Raw genomic sequence first — 17,790 nt, 5'->3', positions numbered from 1 at the left:
ATGATGGTGATGGGAATCTGGACCGCATGCTTGACCCTCTGCTCAGGTTCCTTCTTCTTTCAGTTTAGTTGCCATGAAATCTCTGACAAATTTGGAGTCCACCAACGTCACTGGCCGCTAGAAGGAATCAGTGTTCTTCTCCCTCCTGTTCAAAGGCTCCTGTACACTCTGAATGCTTTTAAGGAGTCTTCACTGTTCTTTCCTAGCCTGCAGCTTTCTGGAGATGGATCGTCTCCACTGCATAGCTCTTAACATTTCTAGGCCACAGCAGAGTGAAAGCTCACCAGGAAATCTTCTCAGTTACATGGCTTTTAATAGAAATCCTTGAGGTGGAACTGTCAAAAATCAGATCAGTTTCACTCTGCTGAAGCCTGGAAAGCCAGCAGAGAAGCTGGAGCTGTTTCAGCTGCTCGAGACAGCTCTGTATTAGTTTATCCTAAGTTCATGTTTGCTGGTCTCTGGATCTAGCCCTTTCAGTTGTTGCTATAACTTTTCTTAAATGAGAGCATAGATTTCTAGAAGAATAAACAGTATAGCAAATGAAGAGAAGTGTTTTACTGGTATTGAACAAATTGGGCTTTAGGGTTGCATTGATTAAATGCTACAGGCTGAAAAAGCTCCAGTTATTCTTTTGCTGCACAGCTGAAGCCATCAATGGAAGTTAATGTTGGGATAGTTCCTTATGCTGTTCTTCCCTAGCAAGTTATCTTGACCCCTAAATGACTTCTTAAGTACAGCAAAAAAATAAATTACTTAGGCAATTAGGTAACAGGAATTAGATGAAGTTCAGCGTATTACCATATGTTCCTGAGTTCACCTGTGTTTCTCCTCTGAGTTACAAGTTTGGGTCAAGTAAGCGAGATGGCAAGATACTGAGAGTGAGTGGTGGGTGTGGAGGTGAACAGAGTGTGGTCATTGTTAGCAGCAAGATTTCCAGGATGAAGCAAATTAGGATTCATTCAGCTAACATATTTTCCATGCAATAGTAATATTGGACACATGGACATTAGGAACAAATGCACATGCAGGAAGGAAGAACACTAAGTAAATAGGCAAAATACTCAATGGAATTGTTTTTGTAACATTTTAATTTTGCTTGCCATTAATCTAATAAAACTGTATTTATGTAGAATGCAACACTATCTGATGTTTTTAGGTTTAATTGTGTTGCAATAAAGCTTCTAACCCCTATGTTGACTGGCAGCTTCTCAAGGACGTGAGAGGGCCAGGAGGCCTGAGTGCCTGTGCTGTGGTTGTAGTAATGTTATGTGGCTACTGAGACAGCTACGATCTGATCTGTTGGGCTAGGTGGCAGCTTCCCAAAATTACCTTGATCTTTGTTGTGGATCAGGCTTGGAGTGTTCTAAGGAAAAGTGACACTCCTGTCTCATCATTCTGCAATCTCCTCCATCCCTCCTCATGGAGGTGGCTAAATATAAGTAAATAATTACACGCTTGGCTGCCTTGGGCTTCTAAGGAAGGCAGCTGTACTCACCTCTTCTCAGTGCCTTTTGCTCTGTGTTACTGCAGATGCTTGTCTGTACTGTACACATCTGTTATTATGCCTCTCCTCTCCCTCTCTGAGGGTCTCCTCCTGCCTGTGCATCTTCAAAAATCTTGATGATAATCATCTGAGTCTCCTGGTCCTCATCTTCAGTGTGCCCTTGGGCAGGCAGGTGTGTGAGTTCAGGTGTTAAGACAAGAACAGCTGTGGCAGGGTGGGTTTGCTAAAATGAGTGTTCAAAAATAAACATCTCTAAGGAGGTTAGTCCTGTTCATTAGACACGCAGCTCTGCAATGAAACAACTCAGGAGCACTGCATGGTTTGGAGCTGCTCTGCTTCTTACCTGCAGAGTCCTCTTCCATTGCACACAGGAGCTGTTAGGTTGATTTGGGACAGGCTGCATGTGTTAAAATTCCAAAGCTGTTGGCTTAACAGTCTCATCACACCAAAACACCTGCCTTTCCTCCATCACAGGTGAAAAGCTCTGTGTGTGGAGATAAAAATACTCCCAAAGTACTGCTTCTTGCATGATATTGTCCTAAGTGAGTCTTCTTACAGCCTGTTTAAAATAGATTCCAGTTTTGGATAGTACCTGGCACCAAGTGAAATGGCACTTTCCTTTCTCTCTGCCTTTTGGTCGGTTTGTGTTCTGGAGGAAAAAACTGGTCTGTGCCAATAAACATCAGATGCAGAATGTGAAGAGGCCTTGCACTTCTTTCTAAACAGCAACATTTCCTTCTTCTTGTCCCTAAAAATGAAGACTGTAGCAGAATAGTGTAACCCAGGGCAAATCTGGGCATGCATTTGAATGTATTCTTTTTGGTTTAAGGGAGTTTTAATTTCCTAATGTCTCCTGTGTACTGATACAGATAGAATGCCAAAAACACATCGTTTTTGAGTGTGACACACAGTCCTGGAGATACTTAGAATAAGTCAGTCTGGTTTACACCACTTGAAGCAGCATCAGAGAACCTAAGTGTTGTTGCTTCATTAGTAAGTAGTAGACTTTTTCACTGGAAGGTTTGCAGCTGTGCTGGTGTCTGAGCACTTGAGCTGAAGAACTGTATTTCCTTTTTGAAAAGCTCCACATCCATAATGCCTTCTGATGAGATTCCTAGATACTCCCATGTAGAGGAACCCAGCTACTCAAGTGCTTTTTTTTCCCAGCTGAAGTAGCAAACATTGAACTATTTTCTTAAAAAACTTGTTTTTTTCCATCCATGGAGAGAGATTTTTTTCAGTAAATTGTGTTTAAGATCTGAAACTGTGATATATTTTCATTTGCAAGTGGATATTGCATCTTTAATTGTATTCTTTTTGGACAGAATAGCAAATTTCCACAGTGACCAATGCAAACCTAGTGAAAATAATTTTGGATCTGTCACAGGTAATCAGAATTCTAGTCTGATGATTTTTGGTCCACTTTGGCCACCTTTTAATGTCATGGTAATTGAATTGTAAAAGGAAATTTGGGGGGGGCTCTAAAAAAATAGTGTTTGACCTAGGAATGCCTGTCAGGCAAATCTAAGTGTGTATTGAAGCTGCCTAAACTGATCTCTTACAGAGGGAGGAAATTCCAAGTGTCCTGGATCTACTTCATTGGTAATAACATAACTAATTTGAGTTGCTTTTTGTATCTAGTGCCTAATTTTTTTTTAAGTAAGACTATTACAGTTTTGGTTTGTCAGATAATTGCGGAAAGGAAAACACTGAGATTATAATGCAGTTTCACTGAATCCTGGTTGCTGCAGTGTGTTTTCACTGTAAGATAAGCTTGTGAAGTATTGCCCAAGCTAACATAGTAAATCTTTCTCAGAAAACATGTCTTTGCCCAGGGTGGAAATATTGAATGGTCATTGGATAACCACTGCAGTAAAGGGGTCAAAATAATTCATTTTTAGTTTGGCATGAGGCAAGGAGTTTCTTCTCACCTTCCCTGCTCAAAATCCTGCTCCTCTCACAAGTTAACTCTCCTTTAGGATTGCCTCCATGCCTCTGCCCTAATGTGGGAGATACTTGTATCTCCCAGCTCAGATCTTCTAGACCACCAGTCTCCAGCAGGGCCCTGTTATGTCCCCTCTCTGCCCAGACACCAAGTTACAGCTTCACTGCAGGAAAGGAGGATGTGCAGTAAAGGAGAGAGACTGTCAGAGGTGCATTTGGGGAACTCGGGTACCAGACTCTCATGGCAAATTGTTGTGTTGTGAATGAGGTTTCTGTGCAGTAATTTGGCAATTGATCCAGGTGGACATTGAATCTGGATAGTTGTCCTTTCTGAGCCAAAGGTTTTGTCACAGGGATTCCTCATTGCTGTTGCTCTGCTATTGTAGATTTCTGAGCATTAGATGTAGCCCTAGTACTAACAGAATTTTTACTTCAAAAGGAGCAGCTGCAATCTGTAGAGAAGTCCACATCTCTTAACTCCAGGAGTACGGAGTTCCTCATATCTCTTCTTCCCTGTCCTTTGTTTCAGGAACATTCCCCATTAGTAAATGTGTGTGATGGCATTTCAGATACCAAAGCTGATTAAAAAAGATGGTTAAGAATAAGTAGATGTCTGGAATTAGCATCCTTCTTTCTTCCTGTTGGTGGAATACCTGTAGATCCCAGGCTCTGTCTATTGGAGTCTTTAATAATGCCAGGTTTTTTTGGGAGGGATGCTGAAATCAGAGAGACCCCTGAAGAAGAAGATACTCTCCAGCCAAAGGCCCCTGGTTCATGTTGTCTGTGAAGGAAAAGGCAAGTTCTACCATATGCCACAGTGGGAATTTAGGTGCTTTTTGGTATCTGTTCTGGGTTCACATGGGGCTTATCATCAGCAGGTTGGGGGCAGTGCCCCAGCCCTGAATGTTCTTCATCCTGGGCAGAGGAGGCCCTGGTCAACCATTTGCTGTGCTCCCTGTGACAGCTGCATCCTGGTGCTTCTGTGCCTTTGTGTGTGTGTGTGTGTGTGAGATACTTCCCAAGGACATCACTGCTGGCTTCTTTTTGATAGAGAAAGCTGCTTCGGTGAAAATTTCCAAGTGACTTTTTGGAGCAATGGGAGTTGGAAGGATAAGTGGAAAGAAGGCAGTGCTAACAAGGACATGTTCCCCACGTGACACCGGGTGCTTTTTTCATTCTTGCCTGCTGGACCTTGAGTCACTGCTGCTGTTTTGCTATGCTGGGAAAGCAACAAATGCAGCTCTTGCTTTTTCCCAAACATGTTTAGATCTGGTTTCTCTTGCAACCAGTATGTGCTGTTCTGTGGGAAGAGTTCACTCCAGTAAAGCCCTGGGCTTGTGGCAGGTGTGCCTGGAGGCATGGCCTTTGGAAGGCTACCAACCTCCCCTTGTCCTCTGCCTCTGCCAGTGTTTCTTTGTTCCAGATCGTCCTGTTCTTTGTCCCCACTGTCTTTATGGTTGGCACACCATAAACTGTTAACTGATGGCTTGAAAATTTATAAGAAAACAAAATGGCTCCTTGCTTTTATTCTTTACTAAATGATGATCTTTAGCTAGCAGAAACCAGCTAGTATGATCTTTAGCTGGCAGAAACCTTAGAGAAGGTAAGCAAATGAGGTAACCTGGGTATCCCCACTTCTTAAACTGTCTATAATATCCAAGCAGTATTTTTCCCCAACTTGTCACCATGAAACTCTGGATGATTTTATCCCTTAGTAATGCTGGTTGTGGCAAGTCCAAATTCGTTGAAGTCAAAGAGAATGGTTTTGCTGCTTCTATTACTGGTGCTTATTTTAGGAAAGTAGATTTTTATTTAAACCCCTGAATACCTGTTCATCCTCCTCTCAGCCTTGCTAGCAAGTCAATAAAGATAAAATAAAAGCAAAGTCACTTAGAAAAAGATGATCTCTGGGGAGAGGCAAAGTCTGAAGAGCTTTGTATTAGAAGGCAAAGCTGGGGCTAATTAGCAGCATATGAGAACCAGAGTCTGTCATTAGAGCGGAGCTGTGGTTGTCAAACCACTGCTGGGGGAGCGTTGCCTGAAGGCAGCCCGGGCCGTCCGCGCGGCACAGCCATCTGTGAACGTGCCCTCGTGGTGGTGGTGCACAGCCGTTCCCCTCGGGGCAAGCTGTGCCCCCCACGGCCCCCAGCTCCCCCGAGCACTGCTCCCCAGCACCGCTCAGCGCCGCCAGCAGCATCAGCCCCCCTGCCTGAGCCCGGCCCCTCCATCCGTCATGTCAGCAGAGCCTCCGTCGAGGGTCTCTGTGGGACAGATGGGTGTCATCTGGGGGCCTGGGTCTGCGTGTCACCGCGGTTCTGCTGGAGGCTCTCACTCTGGTGAGCACCGTTGGCCTGCTGGAGCACAGCCCTCAGTGAAATGTTGCTTTATCTCTTGTCTTCTAAGGGAAGCAGTGACAGCTGTGTCCCTTGAAACTTGCACCCGCTGCTGTGGTCTCTCCTTAGGAAAGCAAAATTTCTTTTGAACACTCAAGGTCTGATTTTGGCACATGTGCTTGAGATGGATGTGATTGCCATACAAAGGGAAAAAGGCATCTTCCACGAGCCCTTCAGACAAGAGCACATGGATGCCTCCACCCAAAAAATGCTGGCAGAGCAGTAAGCACAGGCTCTCAGCAGGGATGCAGCTCAAGAAGGGACCAGTCCCAGCCTTGTCAGTGGCAAAGATCACTTCAGACGTTTGTAAACACTAAATGCCATCTGTGGCAGATACTCCCAAACTCACAGAACTGATTATTTGAAAATTTCCAAGTTGAAATTAGTTGACACTTGATTTTAATATTATCAGTGTCTGGTCCAGAGATTTCAGGGGAAGGGAGCTCTTGGTCATAGATAGCAATTACTTCATAAGAATTTGCGTAGTCCTGGTCCACAGCTGAAGAGGGTCAGCTTAGCAGATATCGTTTCAGTTTCAAAGATAAACATACATTTTATAACCCTGCATAATGTCTTTAAAGGGAATTAAATATTAAATGAATGTGTGTACTTAAAGGACTGCTTATGTAATGTTAGTGACTTGAACTAAGACATGTCTGGAAATTCATGGAGTTCTTAATATTTAATATAATGTGTTTTCCACCATTTTGTGTATTATGGCTGGTATAGTCCTACCTATGATGTTGGGATCTGTTTTGATTTTTGTTAGGTTTCAGCAGATCTGCATGGTAAGAGAGCACATATCTGCTGTCTGTTGTAGTCTGGAGAAATAATTCCTTCATGCTTGGCAATTCTAACACTTGAGATATCTTCCTTTCAAATAGGTCTACTGCACACACCTTGTGTTATAGTTTGCAGCAAAGGCCCAACATGAATTTGTCATGGAAATGTGCTACAGTAACTGTTGTGTGTGTTTGATACAGGGAAGGCTGTTGGGATCAGTGGTGTGCACAGAACAAAGCAAGATGATGGACCCAAGGTGAATGATCCCAGGCTCCTCCCGGATGAGTTTCTTCAAAGGACAGCCAAGGTAACTGTGGAGAGTGACAGGCAAGCATGTGTGTGCTCCCAAAGGTTGAAGGAGACCAGCCCTGGCCTCCCTGTAGTCTCCATCTGTTGATCTTTGAGTCTCATTCCCCATTTCAAAGAGAGTAATTGTCTGATCTGATAAAAATCAAGTGACTTGTTATTTTTACCAATTATCCTAGGTTAAATTCCCTTTTTTTGTCATGCAAAATTACTTAGCAAGATTCAGGAAAAAGATTGGATACTAATATGTATGTCAGGATATCCAAAGTTGTCAGAATTAATTCTTACAGACTTTGGAAAGGCTGCTAGTGCTGTTAAATCAAGATTTGAGTCAGTCTCTGAATGTTAAGAGACCAGAAAAGGACTGCTGGGTCAGACTGGGTCAGGTCTCTTCCCTTGCAGCCTCTGGATTCTGGTCCCTGTTGTTGGCTGGGCTGCTCCAGCCTCATCCAGTGTGGCAATTCCAGTGCTCAGAATCGTGCAGAGGTGCAGCTCCTGAAACCTTCTGGAAGGACTCTTCTGTATAAGCTTAGGAAACTGGCTATAATGTTTCTGTTATCCAGTGATTTATTATGGTCTACAAAAATATAGCCTGGATGAACACCTCTCTGGAACAATTATTTAGTGATATTGTAATTTATTATTCTTTTCAAAGCCATCTTGTGTAAAGGTAAAATAACCCCTAACTTCAGAAAGCACAGAGAGGAGGAGAGAACTGCCAAATTCCCCACAGCACATCCTTTCCTGTGGTTAGCATTGGATCCGCCAGCGGCACCGTTTTTGGACTGGCCTGTTCTGTGCTGACTGTTGAAATCACAGGCCGAGGATACAAATGAAAGATTTTACAGGAGTTGCTTGTATTTTGTGGCTAATTCCCTGCATTTGGAAGCATCTGCTTCTTGTCTGGTTTTGTTCTGTAATCAAGAAAATTGCTGTAGAGAGCTAGCACTTGGAAGGCACTTAGCTCTTCTATAGCCATGAGCAAGATGGCAAGGAAAATACATTGTAAATAGGTACTTGGTTAAAAAATGCGCACACATATGTACACACAGAGGGAAAACAAGATAGAGACTTTGTGACTTTTCCAGATGCTCTGCTAAGCCTCTGCATATCCCTATTCTGTTAAAGAAAATAAGTTTCTCTGAAGGTATTTACTGTAGAAACTTTTGCCTCTCCCAGGTGGTCTATATTTTGGAAAAGAAGCATTCCCGAGCAGCTACAGGTTTCATCAAACTTCTGGCAGACAGGAGCAGTGAACTCTTCAAGAGGTGTGCCATGTTCTCACCTGTGGACCACAGAGTGCCCAGGGTCTATGTGCCCTTGGCTGATTGCCCTCCAGACTTCGTGACCAAGCCTGAGGACTATTCACATATGCTCTTCATCTGCCGCATCGTGGACTGGAAAGAAGACAGCAACTTTGCAACAGGGTATGTGGCTGCCATTGGAAGTAGAGGTGACTGAGATTTCTAGTTAGAATTCTTGGTTTCCCTTAATGTGATACAAGCAATAGAGACAGAAATGTGTTAACAAGATGCTTGTCTTGTATCCCTCTGGCATTTGATGGATAAATTAGCATGAGGTGAAGGATAGCTCATTGCTAGTTAATCTCATGGCTACAAAGTGTTAGTTTCTGTGGGTGTTTGCTTCAGTGTGCTGGCACGTCACAGCATTAGGGAACACATTCTAGAGGGAATACACACATGTGCTGAGCCTGACCAGCACAGGCACCATGGGGGACTGGCAGCCTTTCTGACTTTCCTCCCTGTGTGTAAGAGTAGTCCACAGTGTGTAGGTATTTCACTTCTGCCAGAGGAAGATTAGTAGCTGTGAGTCTCATCTTTAGTTTTTAAACCTTTTCTGATAAGATTTAGCAAGCAGTCACGGATTGTTGTAGTTTTAAAGCTGCATTGCTTCAAGGAAAGATACTAGAAATCAAGAGGAGATTCGTTCCATCCTGAAGCATATGAGAAAGGTGTTGCACTCTGTGTGTTTCGTCAGGCACTGTAAAGTCACTGCTGTTCAGAGTTCAAATTGCAGGCATTTATGTGAAGGAGATTTTAAGGGCTACAGAAATGACCCTGTGCTGGGCTGGATCCAGACTGCCAGTTCATTTTGCCTCTCCATGAGGAACACTGTAGTTTTCTGCATTTTCACTCTTTTCTTTGGAAGAGCTGCTGTGTGCCAAGCTCCCAGCTGGAGTGACCATACTGTTTGTCTTGAGTGGGTCTCACTAAGAAATGGTGGACATTGATAAATCTATTCAGTAATCTTGGGGAATACTTAGTAGTCCTGGCTTAGTTGGTGATCCGGAGTAGGTGTCTCTGTCCTGTGGAAATACTGTGGTTGAATTTTACAGGTGATGGGGACCTGGATGTAATCTGGAGCATATGCAGTAGTGGGAGTTTGGCATAAAGCCCAGCTTTTCTCTTCCCCTTGCAGAGCTGTTCTGATGGGGCAGCACAGCTGATGTACAGTATCATCACTGCAGGTTTCAGAGTCCACAGCTCAGATAAAGCTTAAAACTTACCAAAAGCTTTTTTAAGAGTAAGTGTGTTGCTGCAGATCTATCAGCCCTAGAACTAAAAGTAAACTAAACTGAAGACCCTATTTCCCAGAGTTTATGTTCATTATCAGTTGTGGCTGCTCTGTGTGCCCAGTAATAGCAAGTTTCACATGTACTCCTTGAAAGCCACATCAGCCATGAAGTCACTCAGTGTTTCCTAGTTAAACTGCAGTGCATGAACTGCAGTGGCCTCCCTTTGAGCCCCACTTAACTAGGGGCTGGCTGTGCTGTGAACTTCACTGTGACTAAGTTTCTTATTGGCAGAGATTTTCTTTGTCTTCCGTGACTCCAACTGAGAAAAGACTGGAGGGTGATTGTACTGCTTGGCTTCTTGTCATGAACAACCCCCCTTTTCAGCAGAAACAGGGGAAATTAGGAGGATGGGCTCATATGTTTTTTATTGGATAATGTGTGTGTCTTTAATCTGTTCTTCTGACTACATTGGATAGTCTCATCTGTCTGTTTTGGTCATTTCCAAGATGTAAAGGGTGTTGTCAGGAAAGAAAACGTCCATGATTGTCTTCATACATAGCTGTTTCCTCTGGGAGTCGGTTGTACTTCGGAAAGTGCCTTGTGGAGATGGGAGCATAAAAACCCGGTGACCCCTTTTGTTTTTTACCATAAATAATGTTTGTTTAAACACTGAAAGACAGGGAAATCTATTGAAGGTCCCAAAAGTGTCTGTTTGCATTTAAGCTTATGTATAAGCCATGTTGCCTTGTTTATGAGCTGTGTTGCTAGTCATGGCCCCCCTGAAGAAGAGCAGATGCTCTGTAGCTCATTATATGCTCAGTTTTCTGAACTTTTTTGTACATGCCCACAAAGTTCATGATACCTCGTTGGCAGCACCTCCACCATGGTTTTGAAGGTGTCAGGACAAAGAGCCTGTAGGTCATTACCCTGCACTGTCTAAGTGTTCTGGAAGTGCAACAAAGGAAACTCCCTCCATTGCTGGCAGTCACGTCCCCTGGATGCCTGAGGTGTTTTAGGTACTGTCCATCCTGCAGCTGAACTCTCCCAGGCTGGTCATGCACTTCCATAGCTTTCCTGTGGAAACTTCCTTTTGGAAGTTCAGTGCCAGGTTTCCTAGCATAGTTAATGGCACAGTCTGATCTTGACAGTGACTCTGTGTGGCTGGAGCAGTGGAATGCCTCGGCCAAGAGTTTGGTGGTAGCACTGGCCACCCAGGGTGGTCACCTGCACAGGGGCAACCTGACAGTCCCTTGGGGAGGGGGTGCGTTTCTGTGTCGTGATTGCCACCTGGTGGTCACCAGTGTGACACTGTCCCCTCCGAAGGCCACCCTGTCACCCCGACTGTGCTGGGAAGGAGCAGGGCAGAACTAATGGCTCCATGTCCTGCTGGTGATGCCCTGAGTGTGTACTGCTGTGCTCCCTCCTGCATGTGAAGTGACTTTACCTTGGCCATTTAGCTGTACCTCCTTCAGGTGGCAGGTAAAGCAAATTAGCTCCAAAGCATTCTCCTTTTCCAGATAAATATTACAGGAGCTGCCTTGTACCGTTATTTCCTGGGAACCTTTTTTCAGTGTTGGGGACCAGGGTTGTTTGGAGTATTAGTCCAGATATCTCTGCACTTGTTGAGGTGGAATCTTTTTACCCCCACATATGATGATGGATGAGACTATTAAAAAAAAGGTAGTAGTAAACCGTGGAATCACTGACTCCCTCGGTGTCGCACGGGGCTTGTGGCCATTCTGGCTTAGAGCCTTAGATATTGGTCTGTCAAGGTGACAAGATTTGTCCCAGCTTTTGCAATCAAATAAAAGGTTGCAGGATGTTATTTCGCTTGACCCTCTTTCCAAAGCCATCCAAGTGGCTTGAGTTATTTTAACCTCTGGCATTTTATTGTTTTTTTTTAATTCACAGATGTATTTGGTGTGAGGGGAAATGGCCCAGATACCTTGATTAGCTTACTGTAAGTCTCAAGGGAAGGTCTAATCCTCCAGCAGTGTAGCTCTGGTGAAAAAACACCTTCTTGCAGGTGGGAGTGTCTCTCAGTAGAGCTGTGTTCCCTTGGCACAGCTAGTCACTGTATGGCTCTGAAGGGTGGGATGACCCCAGCTGCTTGGGGAGCATCATGCTGCTCCTGTGCTCCAATGGTGTGTGGCCCAGCAGCTGAAGGGAGGCAGCTCCATGGTGTGGAGCAGGGCTGGACAGTGCTATCAGGTGCTGAGGGTTCCATGACACAGCTCTCTGTCTCTGTGATGCTCAGCCCTGCAGCCATCTCACCATCTCCATTGGGTCCTTTGGCTTTTTATCAAGCTTGTGCAGCTCTGCCCATGAGCTCCGAGCCCTGGGCAGGGGGAGCAGCCAGGTGGGCTTCTTTGCTGTCACCTCTCCTGCTACTGCACAAGCTTCCTCAAGTAGTGCTCACTTATGTGCGGGATGCTCTCCTGCTGCTGAAAGAAGCTCTCCATGTAGGATGACTGTGAATAAGTCTGCTCCAGGAGAGACTGAGCAAGTTCACCCTTCAAATGGAAGTTACTCACTTCCATTTGGGAGCCTGCCTGGCTTTCCAAAGGAAACACGCCTTATGCAGTTATGCTTTGTCTTTTTGGAGAGTTGTTATCATGTAACCTTTGAACGTGTTGGCCAGTTTCAGCTGAGTCTAGGGAGTGGAGAGAGATCTAATGTTCATAGAAATGAGTGGCCAAATTGGTGTGATCTGTGTCACCATGAAGGGGAAGATGGTGACACGAAGGGTGCTCTGCCCCAGGTGCACATCCAAGGCAGGTCAGGCCCCAGTGAGTGGTCAGCTCGGAGCAGTTCAATGATCTTGCACCTGTAGCTGATTTGGAGAAATACCCTGTGCTGCTCCAACCGTGGCATGTTCCGGTCAGTGCACTCTACCACTGTGTCTGACATCAGTCTAAGAGTATCCAAGGAATTCAAGGTAATGCTTCCCCATCAACGTCATAGAAAAGAAGTGTTTGCGTCTGTAACCAGTATAAGTTTTTTTACCTTTTGACATTTAAAACCCCCCGAGATACACGCAGGCCCAGGGTGTCACAGACACTGTGACTCCCTGGGAGTGAACCTCTGACTGCTGCTGGGCCCTGTGCCTGTTGTTGTTTATAAGCCTCTTGAACTCTTCCTGCTACCCTTGGTGGCCGCGGAGCCCCACGAGTGCTTTTGCAGCCTGGGTGTTACTCCAGGGCCATTGGTGATCCTATATGCGTTACCTTTGATCACATGCTGTCCTGTCAGATTTTACTCTGATGCAAGTCATCATGCCTGCGTGACTGTAACACGGCCCCAATTAAAGTCAGTTGTACACTTTTTATTTCAAGGTACTTGGGAAATGTTCCCTGGAATGCTGTAAATCAAATGTTAATTACTATTAAAAAAATATTAGTCCTATATCAAACCTCTGGGTAAACCCCTTATGGTTGGTAATCTAATTTCAGTAAACGGATCAAGAGGACATGGGTTTCAAGGCTGAGCTGGAAAGCACTCTGGCATTCAGAGGTGCTTTCCATGACTTGTCGTGCAGACGTCCAGCGCCCTCCTGGTGCACTTCCCACCTCTGCCCTGCCAAGAGAAGGGGCACCTAAGACTCAAGCTCTTGGCATTTCTTTTGAGGAGGGCAATGTGTCCTCCCTTTTCCTCTTGTTTTTTTTCAGTCTATCCTTAGTCATGCTGATGGGCCTGCAGACCCACAGGCTCATCCTTGCTCTGTCCCAGCTCTGCACTAGACGCTAGAAATGAAGTGGTGATTTCTCTCGTTTATTGCTACTGCTGAGAGAGAGGAAGATAAAACTGATGCCTCATTTATTTACATTAAAATAAGGATTAGACTGGGACCCAGCTGCAGGAACAGAGAACTCAGCCGTGATGCCAAATGTGCACGTATTTCTGCCATACAGTTTGTACATAAAATTGAAACAATGGAGGGAAATATCTTTTATCCTTGTTTTCATTTTTATTTTAAAGCTAGACGATGTGAACTCTACAATTTACCACACCACGAAGCGCGCAATCCTTCCCAGCATATTACACGATGTGACAGGTTTATTACACAGCCCTTCCCGTTGTGAAGAGAGAGCTTTGCTCCCATAAAGAAGATGGGCTTGCTAGCACTGCGAGTTTGGGGTTTGTTCTGTGGGTTTATGGCACATTTGAAGCCCTGAGAGCATCTTGCTTGTCCAAATGACAAGTGCACTGTTTTGGCCCCAATTTAGGAAAGTAATTAGTGTCTGTTCTCACTCATTGGAATTAGAGCAGAAGGATCAATATAATGATTGTGTATTTTATGCAGTGGAAAAACAGTTATTAGAGTGGCTGGATTTACACTGTGTTATTACCCCTCTCTTTTGTGTCATATTTTGATGGATTCGCCTTAATTTCAGTTGTAATTTTCTTGGGTCAGGAGCATTATCTCTATTGACTGTAATGTGCCATTCGTCCTAATGGCAGTATATTAAAAAATAAAAAGTAATTTAACTGTGTGTACTGCAAAGCAATCTAAAGGTGAGAAAGGGGACAAGGGGAGCCACCAGAGGACATAGGTTCTCATGGGATGTTTGTAACCGGCTGGGAAGGGAACAAATGTCTCGCTCATTTGGAGTCCTGGTTTGCAGGCTGTGTCCAGAGCTGAGTGTTTGACACCAGAGCTGTCGGGCAAATGTGTGCTGGGGTTTGCACTGGAGCAGATGGAAACTTTCTCTAAGCATAATGGAGCAGCAGCCTCATCCACACGTGTGCGGAATGCTTCATCAAGCACTGAGCATGGGGGGACAGTTCACCCTGCCTGTGAACTGCTTCTAAATCATTGGCTCCTTTCCAGTTAGCTCTTGCTTCAGAGGCTTCTGCTTAGCTGGGAGGAGGTACAAACTACCGGGAATGCTTGGGTCCTGGAAAGAGTCTGGAAGATGGTTGGAAATATAATCTGTGGGCATGTCTCTGTGTATGACTCCTATAAGGATGGCAGTAAGGGTTCTTCAGACATCTGTTTTCAGAGGGCATTGGTTTGCTCAGGCAGAGATGTGTATCCTTTGGGGTGGAGAGCAGTGTACTGAGCTTCCTGGGAGCTGTCTTCTGTGGAGCTCTCTGGGATCCGGTGTGAATCTCTTCTTCATTTTGGGTGGGAGGGAGGAGTCCGGTGATGAGAAGAGGAATAAGGGTCTCAAGGGAACCAGCCATGTGTAAATCTAGAGCTGCCCATGTGGAGGGCTATGCTTTTCTTATCCCTGTTGGATGTATTTTTTTTCTAAAATCTGAAACTTTCTTACCTCTGCAAAAACCTAATAACATAAAACATCTCCTTCAAATGAGATACATGAAACTGCCCAGGGTACTGTCTGGTGAGTGTTTTGCATCTCCAGCAGATACAGGTCATGGTGTGGTCTGAATTTCTGCTAAGTCCTCTGCCAAAACTCAGGGAGAAGCAAATGGGTGAAAGAGTTTATTGGAGGGCTCAGCAGCCTCTCTGTGGGGACAGTAACAACATGACAGTAGTAATTATACCCTTAAAAAGTACAACTCTTTCTTTCTGCAGGCAGTTGGCCAAAAGTCTTGGGCAGGCTGGGGAGATTGAGCCGGAAACAGAAGGGATCCTGATGGAGTATGGTGTGGATTTTTCTGACTTTCCCCCTGAAGCCCTGGAATGTCTTCCTCAGAGCCTGCCGTGGGTCATCTCACCAGGAGAGCTGGCCAAAAGAAAAGATCTAAGGTAACAACAAAAAGCACGGTCTGACACTCATCCTTGGGTTGGTGCTGTTTTGTCTTGCTTTCATCACACTTTGTAATGATGCGGATTTCATTACATGCACCATGTTATACCTTACCTCTGCCTGCATGAAAAGAAACTACTTCTGAAAGTACCTACAAACCCAGAAGATCAGTTACTTGGAGAAGCAAAGATGCTTTTTTTCAAAAGAACTATTGAAAACTGAAAATTTGGTGTTTGGCACCTAATCTGAAAGCTTTATGTTTTTGTCTGGAATGTATTACGTATTTTAGTGGTAGTTTTATAGCAGAGATTTTCTGAATGCCTGGCAGATCAAATTATCTTGGACATTGTTGCTTTGAAACTTAAGCACAGATAGAGACTGTCCTCTGTGTTTTCCTGTCTAGTCTCAATGAATTTCCCTATTTTGAAGAGCTGGTGTCTTGTGGAGTTTGTGATGGCTCTTGATCAGTTTAGCAGCTGGCAAACACAGTCCCTCCCTGCAGCTCAGCAGCTCTGTGCTGTCCACCTACCTCACATTAGCCGTCTCTGCAACTTAGTGGTGTTCCCACCAATTTTTGGGAACTCCACAGTCTGTTGGGTGGTAGACACTCTGACATTGCTGGACTACCCAAATGTAGTGGATTTGCTACACTTCAGACTGTCAGATTTCAGAGAAAAACTTTAAAGACCAAAGAAAAGTAATTTGTGTAGAACATCACTTAGGAGTAAAGGAAGGTGCAGGAAAACAGAATAATAAATGCATTATTAAGAAGATATGGTGTGTTCCACTCCCACCCTTGCTTGTGCTGGAGCATCCTGTCTGTTGACAGATTCATTACTTTCTTGTGTATTGCTGAGGTGAAGCAGCCCCATGAGCCTGATTCCTCAAGACACTGCCCTGGTACCAGCAAGCTCCTCTCCCTCATTAGTCTGTGTTATTGGCATGACCATTAGTGATTTGAGCAGATAAGCTGGTAAACTGCAGCCATTTGTATCTGTACCTGGTCTCCAGGTGTTACTTTGGACCTAATCCTGCTCTGTAGCCTGCAGCCTCCTTACTGCTTCAGCCTTACTGGATTTACATTGCCATACAATGGAGTAATTCAGCAGAGGGTCACACTCCTGACTGACTAGTGCTAACACTCAGATACCAGATCCAGACTGTAGGCTTCAAGTAGCTGTAAAAAAAAAGGAAAATACTGAATGCTGCTGTTCAGAAGTCACTGGAAAGTGCTTCTTTTTATGTTCTTGACTACAGTTCAGTAGCGTTCTCTGTTTCTTCTGACCGAGTTCTTTTAAGCAAATAAAGAACTTGACGTGTCTCCAGTCAGACAATCAGTTTTAGAAACAAGTTCCAAGTGCGTTTCTTGCTTTTATTGCTGAATTATTATACTGGGACTTATCAAGGTGATAACGGTTTTGCAGTTAAGCCATTTAAATCCCTCTCTGCCCCTTCCTGACCACAGTGCACACTACAAAGTAGATTTCCTTTTGATCCTCTCAAATATAAACATTTAACAGTCAAAGTTTTTAAGACAATTATTTGAGCTTAATTTACTAATCCTTTTAATGTCAACTGCCACACTGCTGACTAACTGGTCTGTGGTCTAAACACATATGGAGATAACATGAGGTTTCTGGTTATGGAAAGTAAAATACAGGTGAGTCTTCCTTGTTGTTTCCTCACAGAAGGAAGTTTGTCTATCCAGAAAGAGATGAGTTTTATTAGTAAATGCAGTGTGAATCGTAGCTGAGTGGAGTCAGGCAGTTGAAGCCCTGGCTGCTGTCTCTTCTGGTCTCACCCATCAGACCTTGAGAGACTGTTCTTGGCAAGACCCAAGGTAGCTCAGCCTTAACTTGGTATTAAATATTATCATTCATATTGTCAGCAGCAAGTGTGCTGTGGTCTGCAGTGTTGCACAAAGAACTGTACACACTGGCCCAGGCTGGCATCCAGGGAAAAGGCAACTGCACCTGGGTGTCAGGGCTGGGTGCACACGGGAGTTGTGCCTTGTTTTCCAGGGGAGCTCGTACCATGTGTGACAGCACCTGCCTCCATGAGTGTCCATCTCTGCTGTACTTTGTGCATGGGGAGCTGTCAGGCTCCCCAGATTACTGTGCAGTAGTTGGAGAGTATGATATAAAATAAGTTGCAGTGAAATCAAGACTCATCTTTTCTCCTAAACCAGCCATGTTAACACTTCTAAATAGCTCATCCGAATTCAGTTTGCACATTGCTCACCTGACTAGAGTAAACATATATTAGAGTTTGTCTTAGAATACTTTCATCTCTGGTAAATCCTCTCCAGTTCTGTAGCACAGGGCTGTAGATTTTCTAGTGTCATGCATTAAGGTTGTGGCATTTGGAACTGTGACCTGAGAAAAGTCTTGGATTTTTGTGTTTTCTCTTCCTGAGATAACTTTTCCTTGTTTCCTTTCATATTGGGAAATGTCCCTTTCCTCCTCAAAAGGCAACTTCTGTGTTCTGCTAGCCAGTGTCCTGAGTGTGGTTGGGTCTGTGAGTCAGTGTAGGGAGCATGGAGTCAGGGGTTCTGCACCAGAGGCGTTTCTGAGTGCGGTTTGAGAGGAAAGTGAGACTGTGTTTCAC

At 44.5% G+C, this 17,790-nt stretch overlaps 1 protein-coding gene across 1 annotated transcript in view; it reads left to right on the top strand.

The window, feature by feature from the left end:
* DIS3L2 (DIS3 like 3'-5' exoribonuclease 2) overlaps positions 1–17,790 on the top strand; it is a 169,870-nt gene that overhangs the window by 45,311 nt on the left and 106,769 nt on the right. The window contains 4 exon segments of the mRNA XM_009079844.1: positions 1,214–1,238; positions 6,856–6,931; positions 8,110–8,357; positions 15,009–15,182. Of these exon segments, the coding sequence (XP_009078092.1) occupies positions 1,214–1,238; positions 6,856–6,931; positions 8,110–8,357; positions 15,009–15,182 (523 nt within the window).

This window comes from Acanthisitta chloris, unplaced genomic scaffold (genome assembly GCF_000695815.1).
Source record: "Acanthisitta chloris isolate BGI_N310 unplaced genomic scaffold, ASM69581v1 scaffold18508, whole genome shotgun sequence".
In the NCBI taxonomy this organism is placed as follows: domain Eukaryota; kingdom Metazoa; phylum Chordata; class Aves; order Passeriformes; family Acanthisittidae; genus Acanthisitta; species Acanthisitta chloris.
Note: the sequence above shows the minus strand (reverse complement) of the source record. Positions and strands in the feature narration are given on the sequence as shown.